This window comes from Balaenoptera ricei, chromosome 6 (assembly GCF_028023285.1).
Source record: "Balaenoptera ricei isolate mBalRic1 chromosome 6, mBalRic1.hap2, whole genome shotgun sequence".
NCBI lineage: Eukaryota > Metazoa > Chordata > Mammalia > Artiodactyla > Balaenopteridae > Balaenoptera > Balaenoptera ricei.
The window spans coordinates 116630167-116651867 of record NC_082644.1 but is presented as its reverse complement, the minus strand read 5'-3'; the positions used below and the strand labels follow the sequence as shown (position 1 = coordinate 116651867).

Here is a 21701-nt window from a genome sequence, read left to right as displayed (position 1 = left end):
GCCCATCATTCACTCCCTCCCCCATCCCCCGGGACCCCTCAGATGCTGAGCCGCAACAGGGTGGGGGGACGGCAGGACATCAGACAGTGGCAACTCCAAGTGCTCAGTGCCCTAATGGGGGGGTGGGCAGTGGGAGCACAGGGAGGGCCTCTAACCCCTGCTGGGGAGGGCTTCCTAGGGGAGGTGACAGATCGCCTGCCATGGGGGTAAGTCAGACCGGTTTTCGGGGGGTGTCCAATCAAGCTGAGGAAGGACGAGCAGAGCTCAGCCCCCTGGGGTCTTGTGCCTGGGAAGTGGAGGGGGGCGTGTGGGAGAGGGTGGGGGAAGGGGGGTGGGCGGAAAGGGGCTCATTCAAGGCCTTGGGGTCTTGCCGGGTGGGTTCAGAGCCAGGGTGAGGACGAGTGGGCAAGGGATTAGTGACCTGAGTCTGTGTCCTAAGAGGATTTCCGAGAAGGCCACGTGGAGGGCAGCATGGTGAGGTTGACAGCTGGGCAGTGGCTCTTGTTCCCCAGCTGACACGGACAGTGCCCAGCTGCCCAGCTGCCCCTCCAGGTTCTGGAGGGGCCGGGGAGAGGCAGGCCCAGCCTGCCGGCAGGGAGGGGCAGCCGGCAGGAGCCGGGCGATGTTTCCAGGGTAGACCTGGAACCCTCCAGGATGGGGAAGGGCTGGGGCGGCTTCCCGGAGCAGCTGCGCCTGTGGCTGAACACCCAGGCCCAAGGAAGCCAGCGCCCCTTTCTTGGGCAGCGGCAAAGTGAGCACAGCAGGTGAGACGATGCCGGTGGGCTGGCCTGGCCTGAAGCCCCACCCCCACCCCGCCCCAGGCCATCCTGGGCACCAGTGAGTTGACCTCAGGCACCAGTGAATTCCTCTGACTTCGCCTGGATCGCACCCCATCCAGATGCGGGCCCCCTCTTGGGCTGCCTCCTCCTGACCCTGGGCTGGGGGTGGTGCGAAGTGTGGGCAGTGCTGGGGGGCAGGGCAGTGCTGAGCAGCGGCCTGGGGGCCCCGGAACCACAGCCCTGGGGGCAGGCAAGGACTCTGGGGCCCAGCCCAGGCCTGGGAGACCGGAGCTGCCCCTGACTGGGGCCTGGTGGCTGGGGGCATCTTCTCCTGGGCTCTGAGTGAGCAGGAAAGCCCAGAGCCAGCCTGAGGTGTCATGCACACCCCAGGGTCAGGGCCCTGGTCTGCGAGTTAGGGGCCCTCTCCTCAAAATGTTGCCAATTTGGTCTAAGGCTACAGAACCTTTCACCCCTACCCGAGTGCACACACTTCTTTTTTTTAATAAATTTTATTTATTTATGGCTGCGTTGGGTCTTCGTTGCTGCGCGTGGGCTTTCTCTAGTTGCGGCGAGTGGGAGCTATTCTTTGTTGTCGTGCGCTGGCTTCTCATTGCGGTGCCGTCTCTTATTGCAGAGCACGGGCTCTAGGCACCTGGGCCTCAGTAGCTGTGGCACGTGGGCTCAGTAGTTGTGGTTCGCGGGCTCTAGAGCGCAAGCTCAGTAGTTGTGGTTCGCCGGCTTAGTTGCTCCGCAGCATGTGGGATCTTCCCGGATCAGGGCTCGAACCCCTGTCCACTGCATTGGCAGGCGGATTCTTAACCACTGCGCCACCAGGGAAGTCCTGAGTACACACACACTTCTAAGGAGGAAGCCCAAGACAGGTGATGGCTGGTATGCCCTATCCACCTGGGCTCTCCAGTCTCCTATGAGGGCCCCTCTGGGGAACCACTGGGGCTCCCTCGTTTAATGGATTCCTTGGCTCCAGGCTTCCGAGAGCCTCCCTGGTACGTGACAGAGTTGGAGGAAGAGGCAAAGATGAGAGGACAAAGGAGCCTGGTTTTCAGTCCTGGAAGCAGGGACAGAACCTGGGGACCCCCTTAATTCCCACAGAATTAAGGGCTCCTGGGGTTTCTGTGTGTGTCCCTGGGAGGCCATTGGCCTCAGGAATGGGCTTCCGGGCTGGCTAGGGCGGAAAGACGGACCCCTTCTTATTCCAGGTGGGCTGGGCCTTGGGCAGTCACAGAAGAGGGGTGTCTGTCCGGGTGGCTGGGAACCCAGGCAGGATTCCCTGGAGCGGCATCCTTTGAGTTGGAAGCGGAAAGGTCGATGAGATTTTCAACTGTCAATTACAGGCACTCACAAGTAGTGGTCACTATCAAAGGTTTAGAAACTACAGAAAAGCTCAAAGAAGAAAATAAAAACTTCCTGTATTCTCACCACGCAGTTGTTGCCCTGGTCACGCTCCGGGTCACTGCAACAGCTCCCAACTGGATACCTGCATCCACCATCCACCCTTGGCCCCCACCGTCCACTCCCCACCCAGGGCCAGAGGCTTCTGTGTACCAGTCCTCCGGTGGCTTCCCCCTTCCCAGAGGAGGCTGGCAAGGCCCCGCGCCATCTTCCCGCACCATCTTCCTGCCACCTTCTTCATTGTCCATCTCTCCCTCTAGAATGTGCACTCCAGGGGGACGGGGATTTGGGTCTGTGTTATTCCTTGCCGTGCCTGTGTCCCCAGGTCTTGGAAGAGCATCTGGCTTCTAAGGCGTTTCTATTAAGTGAATGAATGATGTGTAAAATGAATGTGTGTGTGTGTGTGTGTGTGTGTGTGTACACATAGTGTAGAGATAGGGATTCCGAACTGTTTCTATCCAGGATGGAATTCCACAACAAAAAATATGGATCGAGGGTTTTTGGCTTGGGGGAGATGTCGTCGGTGTGTCACAGACGTGGGTGGCATCTGTGCTCAGGGGCTCACAGCCCGGCCTTTTTATCATCACTTGAGATTTTCCCTAACAATACATCTGCACTTCCTCCCAGGGCTTTCGATGGTCAATATTATGAATTTTAACAGCTCCCTGGCACTCCATCATCCCGGATACCCTCATCATTTATTTAATCTGCCCTTATTGTTGGATAATTAATTTTCCGGGCTGCATCAGCATAAGCAATGCTTTCATGGGCACCTTTGTACATAAATCTCAGTGCAGATCTATTATTTTCAGGTACGTTACTAGAAGTAAAATTACTGGGCCAAGAGGCATGCCTGTTTTTAAGACTTGTGGTATATACTGTTCTCCAAAAAGATGGTTCCAATTTGGATAGAGTTCTAAAAAGTTTTGTCAAATTTTAGAACCCAAGTAGGGAAATTTACAAGTGTGTATATAAAGAATAGAGACCACCCACAATCCCACGTTCCTGAGAAAACAACTGCTCACGCTATGGTTTATGACTTTCCAGATTTTTAAACTATGCATATTAAATACACATACAAATTATATGCAATATACATAATATGTATATATCTATGCATATTAAATATATAATATTTATATTTTATATATTACCTCCCCTCCCTGGAGATCCTGCCGTGTGGCCACCCATGAGACAGTGGTCGCTTCTCTTGGTATCTGTGCCTGCCAAGAACATGTTGAGTAGCTTCACTTTTTAAAGTTTGAATTATGAAAATAATAGGGTTTTTCTTTTCATTCTCCAAATATAAAATTACAACATTGAATTATTCTTTTTCAAACGACACACATCTCCCCAGACATGCCAATGCATCTTCTGTCTAGAATTTAACTTGCTTTTTAAAAAAAGCTGACACTACATTGTAACCCTCTGGGGAATACATTTTCACTGGCAGAGCGGGGCTGGGTGGGCAGGATGTTGCTGCAGGGGGACAGTAGGAGGAGGGGACTGAGTTGTCAGGATTGTCTGAATTATCTGGAGTAGGGGACAAGGCGGGTTTAAGGAGAGCAGGGCTGGATGCTGGGACCTCAAACACCTGGCCTGGGTGATGGTACTTTGTTGGGAGGGCCTTGGGGAGCCCCAGAAGGCTTTAGGCAGGAGAGGGACATGATCAAGGCTGTGTTTTTTGTTTGTTTTTTTATTTATTTATTTATTTATTTATTTATTTATTTATTTATTTTTAAAATTATTTATTTATTTATTTATTTATGGCTGTGTTGGGTCTTCGTTTCTGTGCGAGGGCTTTCTCTAGTTGTGGCAAGTGGGGGCCACTCTTCATCGCGGTGCGCGGGCCTCTCACTATCGCGGCCTGTTTTGTTGCGGAGCACAGGCTCCAGACGCGCAGGCTCAGTAATTGTGGCTCACGGGCCCAGTTGCTCCGCGGCATGTGGGATCTTCCCAGACCAGGGCTCGAACCCATGTCCCCTGCATTGGCAGGCAGATTCTCAACCACTGCGCCACCGGGGAAGCCCCTTTATTTATTTTTATTTTTGGCTGCCTTGGGTCTTCGTTGCTGCACATGGGCTTTCTCTAGTTGTGGCGAGAGGGGACTGCTCTTCATTGCGGTGCGCAGGCTTCTCATTGCAGTGGCTTTTCTTGTTGCACAGCACGGGCTCTAGGCACATGGGCTTCAGTAGCTGTGGCACAGAGGCTCAGTAGTTGTGGCACACTGGCTTAGTTGCTCCGCGGCGTGTGGGATCTTCCCAGACCAGGGCTCGAACCTGTGTTCCCTGCATTGACAGGCAGATTCTTAACCACTGCGCCACCATGGAAGTCCCAAAGCTGTGTTTTAGGGCAATTAATCTGTCGGCTTATGCAGAATGGCCTGGAAAGTGATAAGATGGTAGATAATTTGAGCAGAGGCGTCAAGTCTCCTCTGTCGTGGGTCCGGGGGTTCTTTGGGTGTGCTGTGGGCAGAGGGAGGCCAAACTCAAGAGGACTTCCAAGCTCCATCTCCATCTGCATTGGTTTTCTACACTGGGTAACAAGTTGCCACAAACGTAGCAGCTGAAAACAACATCCAGGGAATTCCCTGGTGGTCCAGTGGTTAGGACTCTGTGCTTCCACAGCAGGGGGCATGGGTTCCATCCCTTGTTTCCTGGTCAGGGAACTAAGATCCTGCAAGCTGCACAGTGCAGCCAAAAAAGAAAAAAAGAAAGAGAGAAAACAACACCCATTTATGGTCTTATAGTTTCTATAGGTCAGGAGTCTGGGCACAGCTTAACTGGGTTCTCTGCTCAGGGTCTCACAGGCTGCAGTCAAGGAGTCCTCAGCTGATGTCTCATCTGGAGCTCAGTATCCTATTCTGAGCTCATTCAGATTGCAGACAGGATTGGGTTCCTTGTGGTGGTAAGAATGAGGCTCCTGGCTGCTGGGGGCCACCTCCTCCACAGGCAGGTCACAGCACAGCTGTTTGTTTCTCAAGGCTGATGGGAACACATATCTCTGCTCTGAATCTCTTCTTTCAGGGAAGACCTGGACTCTCTTTTAAAGGGTTCACCTGGTTAGGTTAGGCCCACCAAGGATAATCTCTCTTTGGATTAGTCAAAGTCAACTGATTAGGGACCTTAATCACATCTGCTAAATCCCTTCATCTTCACCATATTCTATTGGTTAGAAGCAAGTCAGAGGTTCCACCCTTACCCAAGGAGAGGGGATTACAAAGTGTGTGTCTCCCTGGGGTGGGAATCATGGGACCATCTTAGAATTATGTCACCCACACCACTTTATCAAGTGCACCTTCCAGTTTCAAGGTGCCCACTCCTGACCCCACATATCCCAAGCTCGATCCATTCCCACTTGTTCTAAGATGTGAACTAAGAGCTTAAGAAGTTCTCGAACACGCTCTTTCCAGCCCTTGCAATAGAGAAGGGAATTCCTGATGACCACAAAGCTTCAAGACCTGAAGGACTAATGGTGGGATAACAGGAGCAGAGAGGAGAGCTTTGGATGGGGGCCACTCACTTACCAATAGGTATGGAAAAGACAAGTCCAGCTCTGACTGGGGCACCAAGGGGGACATAAAAGGGAAGAAAGCACATTTTTTTTCATTTCAAAGAGCTTCTCATGTAGTTGAGATGATCACATTGGCCTGCTTGTTCTGTTTCCCTATGAGGTTATTAGTATCATTACAGAAAACATAGAGACAAGTGGATTGTGAGCCATTATCAAATTTAAAGTATTTACAACTTGGTTTGGGTCTTCCCAGATTTTTTACACTGCATCTATGAAAACGTATGATAAACATCTCGGCACACGTTGCTTCCACCACCACCCCCCCCCACCCCATTTTGGATTATTTTTTGAAGTGGGGCTTAGAGGTAGAATTACTGGGTGGAAAGCATGCAAACATTTTCGTGGCTGTTGGTACATTTTCCAAAAGGCTTGTGCTGATGTTTATGCTGTGACCCCTGCTGGTGATTTGGGATTTGCTTGTTTCTTTGTCTTTGGATCAGGAGCCTGCGGCCATCTCTGGTGATCTGTGTGGGAGAGGGCCCTTGTTCTCCCAGCTCTGTGCCTGGCGGGGACCCCACAGCGCCCTCCAGTGGCAGGCAGCAGAGGTGCAGGAGCTTTGGTCCCCAGCTGGTGCCCAAGGAGTGTGGGCTTGGAAGGGACAAGGGAAGAGCCAGGTTCTCTGAGGAAGGAATGTGCAATTTCACCCCAGAACAGGGAGTATTTTGACTTCCTTAAACTCCACCCCTTGCTCTGTGTTTTTCCACCGTAAACACCACAGCGCTCATTTATGGAGGGTAAATCTGCCAACAACCCTGTGAGGTGGCTTCTGTTATCACCCCATGTTACAGAGGAGGAAACTGAGGCCCGGAGAAGTGCCTTGCCCAAGGTAAAGCTCTGGTCTTAATTTCTCAGGTTTTGGGTTTTGCAAGAGCCAGACTGCCTTTCCTTCAATTTCTCTCGACCCAAGTTTCTTATTTCAAACAAAAAAAAAAAACAGAAGCAGATACATTCAATGCCCTGTCCCAAGCTTGCTTGGCCAAAAGGGGAAAGGGAATCAGAGGGAGAAGGATTCCAAGTTCTCCCAGCCCGGGACGGGGCCTCGGGTACCTTGTCCTCACGGAAAATTATATCCCGGGATGGGTGCCCAGGAAGCTGCCCACACGGCCCTGCAATTAGGGCTACAATAGCGACAGCAATGTTGGAATATATTTTCTTTCACAAGGAGGGCCGCTGTGGCCCCTCCCTCAGCTCCCCAGAGCAGCATGTGTAAACGATTAGGCCGGTCTGTTTTCTCTTGAGCGCTTGAGAGGAAGTGACATTGACATCCTTGTGGCCCCATGGCGGGGCCAGTGCCTCTGTGGGAACTGGGCCCATGGCTTTTTCTGAAGCTGGTGTTCTTGATACCCACCTTCCAGGTCTTAGTGGGAGCCCCCCGCCAGTGTGACCCCATCTCTGCTGCAGGCAGCCCCAACCTGGCGATGCTTCATGGCCCCTCCCTCTGGACTGAAAATAGAAAGACCAGATGTGCCTCCATCTGAGTTCTGGGGCACTGCCCAGGGCCTGGGTGGGCTCGTCCACGTGCTCACAAAAAGGCCGCTCTTCCTGGCTGCCCGTGAGGGCACAGCTCTGGGCCCTGTGGGCCAGCCCTTCGCTGGTGCAAATCCCTGGGGTGGGTGTCAGCTCCTTGTGAGGGAGGACCCTGCTCAGACCAGGACGGCCCCAGCGCTTGTCTGGGTGGAAGGGCAGGCCAGCATCTTCCCGACCCCTCTACCAGGTGGGTCTTATTTCCAGGGTCTCTTCCTCCCAGGCATCCACGTGCCTAAGCCAAGTCCTGGCCCCCTGGGCTCCCCCTTGTTCCCCAGCCCAACATCTAGTCATCAAGCCCTGTCCCTGCTGTGTCTGGGACACCTCCCAAATTGCCCACTCTGTCCCCATCTGGTCCAGGCTGCCACTTCTCCTGCCTGGACATCCAGCCCAGCCTCTGCAGGGGTCTCTCTGCTTCCAACAGGGTCCAAGGGGCAGGTCCCTCCACCAAGCAAATCCCCTCCATGGCTCCTCACTGCCAGGGTGACATCCAAACTTTATTTATTTAAAAAACAATTTTTTTGGCTGTGCCACACAGCATGTGGAATCTTAGTTACCCGACCAGGGATCGAACCCGTGTCCCCTGCAGTGGAAGCACAGAGTCCTAACCACTGGACCGCCAGGGAAGTCCCGACACCCAGACTTTAGATCTGGCCACACAAGCCCCACGTGAGCTGGTCCCTGCTTCTCTCCATCTTCATCCTGCAGGAGATCCAGGCCCAGAACTGTCCCCACTGGCCCCAAGAGGCAGCTTCTGGCCTACCCCAGGGCCTTTACACTTGCTGTTCCCTTAGCCAGAAACACTGTTCTCGCTCCCCTCTTTGTCTGGTGGACTCTTCATCCTTCCAGGACACTTCCTCCAGGAAGCCTGCCTGGATGCCTTAGACTAGGTTTGGGGTTCCTTGGGCTTGGTGTGGCCTCTGAAGCCAGGGACCCCGTGTCAATTCTCCGCTTTCCCCTCAGGGCCCGGCATAGGGCCCTGCACCCATATAGTATTTCATAATATCTGTTCAGTGAATGAATGGCAAATAGAAGCCCAGAAATCACTTACCCAAGGCAGAGGCCAAACTGGGCAAGAAAACACAGCTCTGGCTGTACCCCCCGCACCCCCTTCCCCTGCCATACACATACACAGTACAGGGCACAGGCCAACCCTTTGCTCTGGCCGCCGTAGTCAGGCCGGCAGAGCCAGCTCCATATATCAACAGAATGCCCCCTCCCCACTCCTTCAGCTGGAGTCTGTGCCTCCCCCTCATTGTTTCCCCCCTCCCCGCCCCGGGCAGAGTCCCAACTGCCCAGCCACAGGGAAGTCACACGGCGATGGTCCCCAGGGCCTGTTGGCCCATCTGAAGGGGACAAAGCTCACCCCACAAGAACTGTGTTTTCTTTTTTGTTTGTTTGTTTTGTTTTCTTATTTATTTGTTTATTGGCTGCATTGGGTCTTCGTTGCTGCGCGCGGGCTTTCTCTAGTTGCAGCGAGCGGGGGTCTACTCTTCGTTGTGGTGCGCGAGCTTCTCATTGCGGTGGCTTCTCTTGTTGCGGGGCACGGGATCTAGGTGCGCGGGCTTCAGAAGTTGCAGCACACGGGCTCAGTAGTTGTGGCTCGCGGGCTCTAGAGCACATGCTCAGTAGTTGTGGCACACGGGCTTAGTTGCTCCGCGGCACGTGGGATCTTCTCGGAGCTGGGCTCGAACCCGTGTCCCCTGCGTTGGTGGGCGGATTCTTAACCACTGCACCACCAGGGAAGCCCAGAACCGTGTTTTCATGGTGGAATTCCCGATGAAGGATGGGGAAGAATCTCTGGGGGTAAATTGGGGGAGATGGGGAGGGTCCTCACCTCACTCAGGGGTTAGTTACACCTTCTAAAACAAAAATGGGGACCATCCCTCGTGTTAGGATTGTCAGGTGGCTTTGACCTATTCAAGGTCACCTAAAAGATGCAGCCTGTGGCTGGTAGGGGGGGGGACACTGGCCCTTTGGGGGGGCTTTGATGTGGTGTGGGTGGGGCAGACTAGAGAAACGGGGTCCATCCGTGGAGTCCAGAGGTGTGATGGCTGTGTCACTGTGAGGGCCGCCCCTCTGGAGGGGCTGAGCATCTTTGCGCCCTCTGGGGGTCGGAAAGTGTTGTCTCACTTCCTGGGGGCTGGTTGCAGAAATGATCGCTTTATTTTATTTTATTTTTTCCGGCCGCATGGCTTTTGGGATCTTAGTTCCCCGACCAGGGATGGAATCCGGGCCCTGGCAGTGAAAGCAGCGAGTCCTAACCACCGGATGGATCACCAGGGAATTCCCAGAAATGATCTCTTAACTTCCCTGGAGGGTGTGCCCATCAGGAGGCGTGGCATGGGGCCAGGTGGAGAGGGCTGGCTTCAGACCATTCCCCTCACCCCCCATTTTTCTGCAGACTCCTCATAAGTGATGTCAGTGCCTGGTGGCACATGTGTCCTCTGTCACCCCCAGTGACCATCTCTGAAACGGTAGGTTGGAGGACTTGGAAGAAGGTCTCTGGTGGCCCTGTCTGTTAGGACCACCCGTCTGTCCTGTGAGCCCACCTGGGACCTCCACTCTGCACCCCGACATTCTGGGCCTACTGCCCGGGTCCCCCACAGTCAAATGCCCAGGGGACCCCCAGCTTCTGCATGCCCAACAGCAAGGGATTTAATTCTAGCGTCTGCCTCCACACACCCTCTGCTCCTGCCATAGGGCAGGGGAGACACTCCCTGCACAGAGAGGGTCCGGGTCCTGGCCAGGGTCACACATCAAGGTTTCTCCCAAACACCCGGGTGTCAGGGGTTCCAGGGCAGGTCTCTGTCTTCCTACCCCGCTCCCCACCCCTGGGGCTCTACAGGGTGATGGAGGACTTCCTGCAGAAAGAGGCACACAGACGAGGGCAGCGGGCCCCAAAAGGCCGTCCCTTCATCGGTTTGCTGCCCTTGTCCGCCCTCCCGCAATCTTTTGGGGCTTAAATTTTTTTTTTTTATTTCTTAAAGACAACAGCTTTTTGGCTTTAATACACAAAGTAAGTGAGGTCCTTGGTGAGCCGCTGCTCTAGCCTTCCAGCCCAACACCTCCAAGGGTCAGGGGCCGCAGTCTCCAGCGGCCGTGGATGAGGGGCTGAGCCAGGCTCTGGGCATCTCAGCAGCCTCTTGGGCCCAGAAGTCCGGGCTGAAGAGAGGGGCCAGGAGAGCCCACCCAGCCTGTCCTGGAGACAGGGGACAGGAGAAGGTCACCTTCCTGCGTGTCTGCCCTCTTTTCTGCTGTCGTGAGACCAGGGAGGCAGCGGGGTCCTGGTGGGGCTGGCTGTCAGTTCACCGTGGGCACCTGGCTATGATGCAGGCTGAACTCCTTGGCCTTGAGACGGAGGCTGGCGATGCTGTTGGCCATGTTGACCCCCGGGGTCGCAGGGCCTGAGCCTCCTGGGCTGTACGGCGGCACCGTGCTGGGGGCGACATGAGACACAAGGACATATTGCTGTGGCTGGCAGACCGCCGCGCGCTGGCCACCTCTGGCGGCCAGTCTTGGCCCCCAGCCTCTGGTCCTCCTGCCTCCCCTCCTCAGCTCACTCGGCTGGGAAGCCTTCCCCTGGGGCTACAAGACTGGGGGGAAGAGGCAGAAGTGCCCACAGTCAGCCCTGGGACATGGAGCCGCCCCCGTAGGCTTGTGGTCCTTCCTCGCTGGACCAGGAGCTTCCTGAGAGCAGGGCCTGAGTCCTGTTCACCCCTAGCGCCTGCCCTGGGCCTGGCACACAGCAGGATGGGGCTGGGATGAACGCACACCTGTATGGAAGGAGGCCTCTTGGAGGTTCTCCTGCCCCAGGTACGAGCAGGGCAGGGAGGGAGCTGGGAGAGCTGTGAGGCTAGCGTGGGCATCACTAGGACTCAGATCCCACGACCCACTGGCTCTTGCCTCTCACGAGACCATGGCTCCAGCAGAGCTGCTCGCACAGACTAAGGGGTGGATGGCACTCCCTGGAGCTGTGGGGTGCAGAAACCCAACTCGCCAGCACCCTCCTCCCTCTCCCTTCCTGCCCTGCCACCCTTCCCCAGCTTTGACCGGGACAAAACTGCCCCAGACTTTGACTCTGGGTCCCAGCCAGGCCCCTGGGACAGGGAACCACTCCCTCGGCCCCCCGGCCTCTCTCCGGGATGGTTGACGAAGGGTGCTGGGCCGCTCGTGCCAGCTTAGAAATCTGCAGGTTTTCAGCTTCCTCAGGATGATGTGGGTTCTCCACTCCTTCCAAACAGGCCTCATTTTCTCGCCCCTCCACACGCTCACACGCTTGCCCACACGCCCCTTGGTGCACCCCAGGTCCACGGGGCACCTGGGCACCTTTCCCAGCTCTCTTCAGATCCTCAAAGGAGTCTGGGCCCTAAAACACCCCACGGGGTCCCCTGGTTGCTTGCGACCCAAAAGGGTTCCCGCTCTCACCTGTAGGGGGACGAGGCCGTCCAGGAGAGATAATCGGGGCTCAGGGCAGTGGGCCGGGGAGCCACGGGCTGCTCGATGGCGGCTTCCTGGCTGTAGGACTTGAGCAGTGAGGCTGAGCGGTTGGCCAGCATGGCCCGCTCATTTCGGCGGAACTTGGCCCGGCGGTTCTGAAACCAGACCTGGGGGCGGGAAGGAGGGGGGAGCGGGCTGCCGAGGGGACCCAAGTCCTTTCGGACCCAGTGTGTGCCTGCTCTGCCACCCACCCTGCACTGGCAGCTTCACCTCTCTGAGCCTCAATTTTCTCATCTGTAAAATGGGGGTGATAAATGGTGCCTGCCGCCGGGTAAGTATGTGTTGGAGAATGTGCAAGTGGATGAAAGACAGAATGACTAGATGAGCATTTAGCTGCCGTGAGGCTGTAATGAGAGAGGTGCATGCTGGGCACTCAGCTCAGGGCTGGCACGGAACAAGCACTGAACACTTTAAAACGACTTTTATTTATCCGAACCCCATGTGCCAGGCACTGCTCTAAGCTACAAAGATATCAACTTCTTTCATTCCCGTAAGAACCCTATAAAACAGACCCACGTGATCTTCATTTTACAGGGAGGCACCTAAGGCACAGAGAGGCTGAGTAACTTGCTCAAGGTCACACAGCTGGTCAGTGGCAGGGCTTGGATTTGAACCTCAGCCCTCCTGGCCTCAGATGGTCCTGCTCTTAAACACCTCACCTTGGCAACTCCTTATCCCTGGGTGAGTGGTGGCTGCACGCTCCCCCGGGGGGCCCACGGATGGGCAGCACTCACCTGGACACGCGCCTCGCTGAGGTTGACGCGCCGGGCGAGCTCCTCCCGCACGAAGGCGTCGGGGTAGTGCGTGCGCTCGAACACGCGCTCCAGCGCCTGCAGCTGGCTGCTGTTGAACGTGGTGCGGTTCCGCCGCTGCTTCTTCTTCCGCTTGGCGGCGCCGCCGCGCCCGGGGCTGGGACACTCACCTGCGGAGGGGTCCGAGGGTCAGCGGGGCGGCGGACAGCGTGTGGTGGGTGCCCGCAGCGCCCCCAGCCCGGAGGTGCCGAGATGGTCACGACTCAGGCGCCAGCTCAGCAATGTGCTCTGAGCCTTTTACCTGTGTCTCCCTCTGCTGATGGATGGTGCAGCCCGAGAGCAGCAGCACCTCCCTTTAATTCACTCCTTCATTCATTCCTTCATCCATGCATCCATCCATCCATTCTGCAACACATTTACTGAGCACCTACTAGGTAGCAGGCACAAGGCTAGGGCCCTGGGGATATAATGGTGAACAAAAGCAGCCAGGTCCCCATCCTGTGGAGCCCGGGGACAAGCACCCACCACCATGAGGGACAACTGACCTGGTGGGGGGGGCCGGGCCGCTGGAGACATCTACGTGTCCTCGGCTCCTAGCTCAGGCTCTGGGGCATGGTAAACCCTCCATGGGTATTTGTTGTTGAATTACATTAATATATTAAAAAAGAGCAGTGAGAGTCACAGTTCCAAGGGTCCACTGCAGGCACCCACAGATCATTGGATGCTCACAGGAATCCTATAGACAGGTGCTCTTCACACCCCATTTACAGAGAGAGAAGGGAGGGGGGATGTTCAGCTACTATTTCCACATTTCAATTTTACCCAAGGGCTGAACTGCTGACCCTTCCTCCTGCAGGGCCCAGCTCATTGTTCACTCCTCCAGGGAGCCCTCCCTGACCACCTGAGTCCACATGGAATCCCCTCTCCTCCACTGCACTCACCCAGCACTTAGAACCAGCCCTGTCTGGTTCAGGGTCCGGTGTACCTTAATAAAAAATGTATATTTTATGGATAAATAGCAAGGTCTTACTATATAGCACAGGGAACTATATTCAGTATCTTGTAATAAACCATAATGGAAAAGACTATGAAAACGAATATATATATTTAACTGAATCACTTTGCTGTGCACCAGAAATTAACACAACATTGTAAATCAACTATACTTCAAAAAAAAAAAAGAATATTTAATCAAACATTAAAAAAATCTGGATCCTTAAAATTTGTATGGAGACACAAAAGACCCCGAATAGTCAAAGCAGTCTTGAGGGAAAAAAAACAGAGCTGGAGGAATCAGACTCCCTGACTTCAGATTATACTACAAAGCTACAATAATCAAGACAATATGGTACTGGCACAAAAACAGAAATATAGATCAACAGATCAATGGAACAGGATAGAAAGCCCAGAGATAAACCCACTTACCTATGGTCAACTAATCTATGACAAAGGAGGCAAGGATAAGGAGAAACGACAGTCTCTTCAATAAGTGGTGATGGGAAAACTGGACAGCTACGTGTAAAAGAATGAAATTAGAACACTCCCTAACACCTTACACAAAAATAAACTCAAAATGTATTAAAGACCTAAATGTAAGACCCGACACTATAAAACTCTTAAAGGAAAACATAGGAAGAACACTCTTTAACATAAATCACAGCAAGATCTTTTTTGATCCACCTCCTAGAGTAATGGAAATAAAAACAAAAATAAACAAATGGGACCTAATGAAACTTAAAAGCTTTTGCAAAGCAAAGGAAACTACAAACAAGAAGAAAAGACTTGTTTGTTGTTTCTGAATGGGAGAAAATATTTGCAAATGAATCAAGGCACAAAGGATTAATCTCCAAAGTATATAAACAGCTCATGCAGCTCAATATTAAAAAAACAAAAAACCCAATCAAAAAATGGGCAGAAGACCTAAATAGGCATCTCTCCAAAGAAGACATACAGATGACCAAGAGGCACATGAAAAGCTGCTCAACATCACTAATTATTAGAGAAATGCAAATCAAAACTACAATGAGGTATCACCTCACACCAGTTAGAATGGGCATCATTAGAAAATCTACAAACAACAAAGGCTGGAGAGGGTGTGGAGAAAAGGGAACCCTCTTGCACTGTTGGTGGGAATGTAAATTGATACACTATGGAAAAAAGTATGGAGGTTCCTTAAAAAACTAAAAATAAAATTACCATATGACCCAGCAACCCCACTACTGGGCATATACCCAGAGAAAACCATAATTCAGAAAGACACATGCACCCCAATGTTCATTGCAGCACTATTTACAACAGCCAGGTGATGGAAGCAACCTAAATGTCCATTGACAGATGAATGGATAAAGAAGATGTGGTACATATATACAATGGAATATTACTCAGCCATAAAAAGAACTAAATTGGGTCATTTGTAGAGACGTGGATGGACCTAGAGACTGTTATACAGAGTGAAGTAAGTCAGAAAGAGAAAAACAAATATCGTATATTAACACACATATGTGGAACCTAGAAAAATGGTACAGGTGAACCGGTTGGCAGGACAGAAATTGAGACACAGATGTAGAGAACAAACGTATGGACACCAAGGGGGGAAAGTGGGGCGGGGGGTGGTGGGATGAATTGGGAGATTGGGATTGACATATATACACTAATATGTATAAAATAGATAACTAATAAGAACCTGCTGTATAAAAAAAAAAAGAAAACAACAACAAAAGAAAAAAAAAAAAAAAAAACCTCAGTGAAGGGTCCACTTAAGATTTCTACACTATTGTATGCAAACTTTACCTCAAAATTCAAAAGTAAGAGAGAAACATAAATAAATATTAAATTTAATTTTTAAAAAATCTGGAGATTTCATGTAAGGAAAAAAAAAGTATATTTTAATAACCAAATAATGTCACTGCTTGTTGCAGTAACAGATTCAAGCAACACAGAAAGACACAAAGTAAAACAAACTACTCCTTTCTCCGGACTCTGCTCCCCAAGATTTACAAAATTACAAACGCGCATTTAAAAAAACTTACAAGCATGAGATCACGCTGAACACACTGGTGCTGCAACTTGTCTCTCTCTTTTTTAAAAAAATTATTTATTTATTTATTTATTTATTTAGGCTGCACCAGGTCTTAGTTGTGGCGTGCATGCGGGATCTAGTTCCCTGACCAGGGATTGAACCCAGGCCCCCTGCACTGGGAGCTTGCATCCTTACCCACTAGACCACCAGGGAAGTCCCAAAACTGAAGCTTGCCTCCTCCTATTTAATTGGCTCCAGAGATCACTCCACCCGGCCCAACAAACCCAGCCCTCTTTATTTACATTAATTTCCATATTATATTTTCCCTCTTGTTCCCTCCCTCCACATATCAGAACAATTTTTAAATTAGTCTTTGCTCTATCCTTCCAGCATTGCTTTTTAAAAATATATATATTTTATTTATTTATTTATTTATTTATTTATTATTTATATTGGCTGTGCCAGGTCTTAGCTACTGCATGTGGGATCTTTGATTATGGCATGTGGACTTCTAGGTTGCAGCATGTGGACTCTTCGTTGTGGCATGCATGCGGGATCTAGTTCCCAGACCAGGGATCGAACCCAGTCCCCCAGCATTGGGAGCGCGGAGTCTTACCCACTGGACCACGAGGGAAGTCCCCAGCATTGCTTTTTGCAAATATTTTTTTCAAGTATAATATTTTCTCCCCCTCTTCTACTGAAAGATAGCAGACCATGTACTGTTGTGCATCTCCCTTTTTTCCCACTGAGCAATACATCCCAGGGATTCCTCCATCCAGTGCAGAGAAGTCCTGCATGTACCTTCTCACAGCTCTGTACCACTCGGTTGTGCGAATGTACCGTGGTTTAGTTAACTAAAACCGGAGCCCTGTGGATGGGCACGTAGTGTGTTTCCAATCTTTTGCAATTAAAGAATGCCACAATTAATAACCTCGTGCAAACATGATTTTCTGTTTTTGCCAGCGAATATTTGGGACAGATTCCTAGAAGTGGGATTGCTTGGCCAGTGAGTAAAATGCTAGATGTGGCCAAATCCCCCATAACGCTTCCCAGCAGCGGTGGATAGGAAGGTCAGTTTTGCCCACAGTTGGGCCAACAGAATGCATTGTCAACCTTTTGGATTTGGGGCCAAACCTTGTTTTTTTGCTTCCCCAGTTACACATTCCCTTTATACATGCTATGTTCTTCACACGATGCTGAGAAGTTGTTCAGCTGAGCATCGAGAACATTCCAGGCCCAGCCATGGATACCACTCAATCCTGGCTTTTGAATGAGCTCCCAGGTTAGCAGGGTTTACTGATTCTTGAGCAACCAGCTGATTTGATCGGAGGCTAAATTGTTCCATGAGCCTGGTAAGTAATTGCATCGGGGGTAGGGTCGGGGGTTGTCAGGCAGGAATCAGGCAGGATGCCTGGAAAAAGATGACCTGACTTGGTTTGGACCAGTGGTTCTCAACAGAGGGCAATTTAGCCTCCAGGGGACATCTGTCCGGAGACGTTTCTGATGGTCAGGACTGGGAGAGGGGGAACTCCTGGGATCGAGGAAGAGGCTGGGGATGCTGCCGAGTAAGGCCCCGCATCCGGGAATTCTCTGGTTCACCGTGTCCGCAGAGCTGAGAGAGAGAGGCCCTGGTTTGGAGGGAGGACCAGGAGTTGAGGTCCAGTACTTTTCCCCTTTGGGAAGCACTGCAAACGTGGGACACATCTGGGGGTGGGGTAGGCAATGGCAGGGAACACGGAGCGGCCCCGGGCGAGCTGGCCTCTTCTCCTGGACCCGCTTCAGTCTTCACTCCTCACCCCTTTCCTCCAAGAAAAGGTGAAGATGGATGAGAATGTCTGGTGCCAGTGAATGGCTCTCCACCCCCCGCTCCCCACCCCCTTGAGCTGGAAGAAACCTTAAACTGAAATAACAAGGGCTGAGCGCTGAAAACCTGTGGGATCAAGAGCCCGAGAGCGGACGGAAGCTTCTGGAACACCAGCCATCGCGAGCCGATTTCCGCCCCCCTTCAGGCAACGCTTCTTGGGCACAAACCCAACGCAGGAGGCATTTCTGCCAAAAAAGGAGAATTTTTCAGGAAATTTAGCAATTCAAAACTGAGGGTGTTGAAATGAAAATCATTTTGCAGCCTCAGCCCCCTCCAAGTGGGTGCCGGAAGAAACAACTCCCCTCTTTGGCCAAACTGCGTGGTGCCTTGGAGCTGAAACCCTCACACAAGGGCGCTTAACACCCCTCCCAACAACCCCAGGCTCTCACCACCCCTGATACCAGCTGGTCTCCACTGGTCTGGAGTCACATCTCCCCGGGGGTTCCCATCAAGGCAGCTATGATGGGATGCGCTCAACAAAAGTTGGCTTGGGCAGGAGGGATGCCAAGCGCTCTGTCCGTTTCCATCCACTGAATCCTGGCATCTGCCCTATGAGGCATTGCCCCATTTCACACACTGGGAAACTGAGGCTCTGAGAGGTTCACCCAAGATCACACAGCGGGGACTGGAATCCGTGTCTGTGGGAAGGTTCAGGCGGCCCGGGCTGTGAGCCTGTCTCCGAGGGGGTCGCCTCCCGCGGTTCCCAGGGAAGGTGATGTGGGGGTCTGTCACACTCTCCGCCCCAGCTCTGGGAGACACCGTGGATCATGTCATCTCACTGGTGCGGAAAGGTCCCCGAGTCTCCATCCTATAGCCCCCCGGGAGGAAGACCTCACCTCTGGGAGCCTTGAGGGACAGCAGCTTGCCCGAGGTCACACAGAGTTCCTGGAGGAGCTGAATTGAACTCAGTGCCAAGAGCATAGTAATCGCTTGATAAATGCTCGCTGCTCCTGGCTTTCTTCCTTGTGTGCAACCCTCTTCCCGCCTGAAGACAAAGATCTTTCTCCCTCCGCCCCGCCCACAGTAGAAAGATGGCTCCAGTCCCTGCTGTGGGCAGAGGCTGAGGAGAGGCAACCGAGGTTCAGGAAGATTCACACAGCGTCTTGGAGGTGACCCAGGACTCGAACCCACAGCTTTGGACTCAGCCAGGGCTCTCGGGCTGGACTCTGTTTCCCAGCAGATGTGCTGGATATTCGTTACCATGAGTTCCTCAATCACCCCCTGAGAAGTGGATTGTGGTAGGCGTGTGTCCTCTGGGGGTTCCACGCTTGAGCTTAAAGCATTTGGAAAATAAATACTCTTGAAGCCTCAGGCCAGCAAGTACTGGGGCCAGCTCCGTGCAAGTCAGGGCTGTGCCCAAAGTTTCCTTTTGTTCCGTAATAAAAGTTCTGCTTTCCTCTGGGATTGAAAATAAAGCCTGAAACCACCTCCATTTACGTGGGCTGTTTAGGGGCTATTGTGAGGGGCGGGATGAGGGAAGAGAAAAACAGCCTCACATAGGGGAGGCCAGCCATGCTGTCTCTCTCTTATTACATTACAATGAAAAAGAAGTGACTGGTGCTCAGTTTTCTGCCATTAAATTATTTCACACAAACAATTTATTTGGCTGACTTCAGGCCAAAGACATTTAAAAACTCTGCTCTCGGCCAAATGATCAAGTGTTCCTGGCTCCTTCCCGTGCACCCATGGTTTTTCTTATTCCCTGTAATTTAAGGGTCTAAATAGTCTGGAGGGAATTAACTGCAAATTCTTCCTAAGACAAATAAATCCAGCCTCTTCGTTTCTGCCTTTCTCAAGCTGTTGAGAGACACTCTCTGTTTGTTTTTGCTTCAAATAGTCAGTTTGTGCCTGACCCTGGGGCCACGGCAAGCTCCAACCCAAATAAATAACTTTTATTAATTAGCATTTATTCTGACCGAATAAGCAGCCTCCCCCCACCCCAAATGTGATCTCTGCCAACACGTTCACAAAAATAAACAACGCGTCCCCAGGACCTTGACGTGGATTTAACAAATTAACACTGGGCCTTGGTCAAAGGAGCTTCGAAGCTGCAGAAATATTTACAGCCAGAAAAGTCTGAGGAAGGAAGTGGAGGTGGGGGGCACAGAGAGGCTGCCCTCCCCCAAACACCCAGGTCTCTTGGTAGAGACTTGGGTTCCTCTGAAAAACCCCTGGGAGAAGGGCTCAGACAGGAATCTGGAAACGGTGTCCCTAGTTGCTGCGACGCGGCATCCCTGGCTCAAATGCCACCAGGAGAGACTTGGGAGAGAATCTCACCTCCTCGGACAGGAAGTGAGAGGCAGTACAGGCGGTTAAGGAGCCGGGGGTCCTCCTGGTTTAGGACCTCAGGCTGGCCCTGGCGCACCAGCAGCGTGGCGGTGGATGAAGCCTTTATTCTGTCCCAGCCTCAGGAATTTCGGTGAGAAATGGAAGTAACAGGAATCACCTCATTGAACCCTCACAACCATCAGACCTGCGTGCTCTTAGCCTGATTTTACGGATGAGGAAACTGAGGCACGGGGTTAAGCAACCTGCCAAATCCATGTGGCCAGTCAAGGCTGGAGCTGGGACTTAAACCTGCGGATTGGCACGGAGCCTAGGCTTTTAACCAGTTTGGCAAGGGCGGCCTGCCCTAAGAGTACCCCCAGGTCTTCATGCAGGGGGATTCTGGGGGTCTCTCCAGGGGCTTAGGGTGAATGGGTCAGCCAAGAAGAGGGGGGCTGAAGGCAACAGGAGCATCTCTAGAGCTGGGGTCTGTGCTGGAGCCCCTAGCACACAGGGCAGGGGGGCTGTCAACAGCACGCAGGGTGGGGTAGCTTCGAGGGGGTGGGGCATGTGAGACCTGTGAGGGCAGAGCCAGGGTCAGGCCTGGCACCAAGTGCGTCACCCACATTGGAAGGAAGAAAGGAAGGATGGACAGAAGGGAGGAGGAAGGAGAAGAAGCATGGAGCCTGCAGCCATCTGGAGAAAGGCGCCTGGGCTTCTGGGGGCTTCCCCAGGAGGCCAGCTCCGCCCCAGCCAGAATCTCAAACAAGGAGCTAAGAGCTGCTTTCATGTTTGGACAGGCCGGCCTCAGTTCAGGACACTCAGGGACCAGGGCTAAGGCACAAAGGGGGGTGAGATCACACAGGCGGACTTCCCAGCATCACCTCCCTGGAGGCCCCCAGCAACCTCAAGATGGGAGGCAGGGATGTCTCTGTCTCACAGAGGAGAAGAGGGAGAGAGGCCCAGAGAGGGGCTAGGACCGACCCAGGGTCACACAGAGAGTGACAGTCCTCCCCCTGCCAACCCCAGGTCCTTTCTTTTCTCCCCTGGTAGCCACTTGGCAGGGAGAACCGAGGGAGGAGATAGCCCCAGCCTCCAGCCCAGCCCTGGACAAACTGACGGTGAACATGACAGAAGGATGGGGCCTTTGTCTTGAGGGTTTTCGGGCTCTGTCCACTGGATGGGGCCCCTCAGGCCCCCTGGGTGGGCAGTGGCAGGTCAGGGGGGCTGGGGTGGTCTCAGTGCTGCTGTCCCAGGTTCGCAGCCTCCCTGAGGTCAGGATTTACATTGGACATGCACATCCTCTCCCCTGCGGACCTCTGCCTGCTCCGTTCGTGGGCTTGTGACTTCTCTCTGCCTCCCTGGCTCACCTTGAGGTCTCCCCAGAATGCCGCTTCCTCCAGGAAGCCATCCCAGACCCCCCATCATAGCCCTGTCACGTTGCAGCGTATATGTAGGGTCATTTGTCTGGCAGGGACTGGAACTTACTGTTTTCTGTCTCTCTGGGACCTGTCACAGGGCCTGGCTCAGGGTAAGCTCTCCACAAATATTTGTTGAGTGTTGAGTGAGTGAATGAATGAAGAGATGAACAGACAAATGAGGAGGCCCTGGAAGAGCGTGGGAAGACTTCAGAGTCTGCCCCGGTCCCGGGCTGTCTCCAGGGTCCAGGTTCTTCCTTATGGAGCCATAGAGACCTGGCTAGGGCTGAGTCATGACAGCATGTGTCACAGGGCAGGAGGGAGGGGCTTGGGGCAGTGGGGGAGGGGAGTCAGCCACCGACACCCACTGTCCAGCTGCCCCTCCAAGGATGTTTCACCTCACTCATTTTGAACAAAAACCCAAGGTGCTGATACATTTTTATGGCTACCAGTCTAGAGAAGGAGAAAATATCTCAGGAAGGAAGGTGAGGAAGGAAGACACAGCGGGGCCCAGGGAGTCAGAGAGGTCCCCTGGGGCCCTATCCATGTCCCCATGATCTCACAGGCCTCAGACAGCATGTAAGAACCCAGGGTCGT

The 21701-nt window shown here is 52.8% G+C and overlaps 1 protein-coding gene across 1 annotated transcript in view; it reads right to left on the bottom strand.

Annotated features, from left to right (window-relative positions):
• Positions 1-8672: 8672 nt before the first annotated feature.
• Positions 8673-21701, bottom strand: part of PRRX2 (paired related homeobox 2) — a 49349-nt gene continuing 36320 nt past the window's right edge. Inside the window, exons 2-4 of the mRNA XM_059926595.1 lie at positions 12521-12708; positions 11715-11893; positions 8673-10725 (exon numbers count right to left, since the gene is read on the bottom strand). Coding sequence (XP_059782578.1) covers positions 10590-10725; positions 11715-11893; positions 12521-12708 — 503 coding nt within the window. The 3' untranslated portion in view covers positions 8673-10589. The remainder of the gene's footprint in view (positions 10726-11714; positions 11894-12520; positions 12709-21701) is intronic.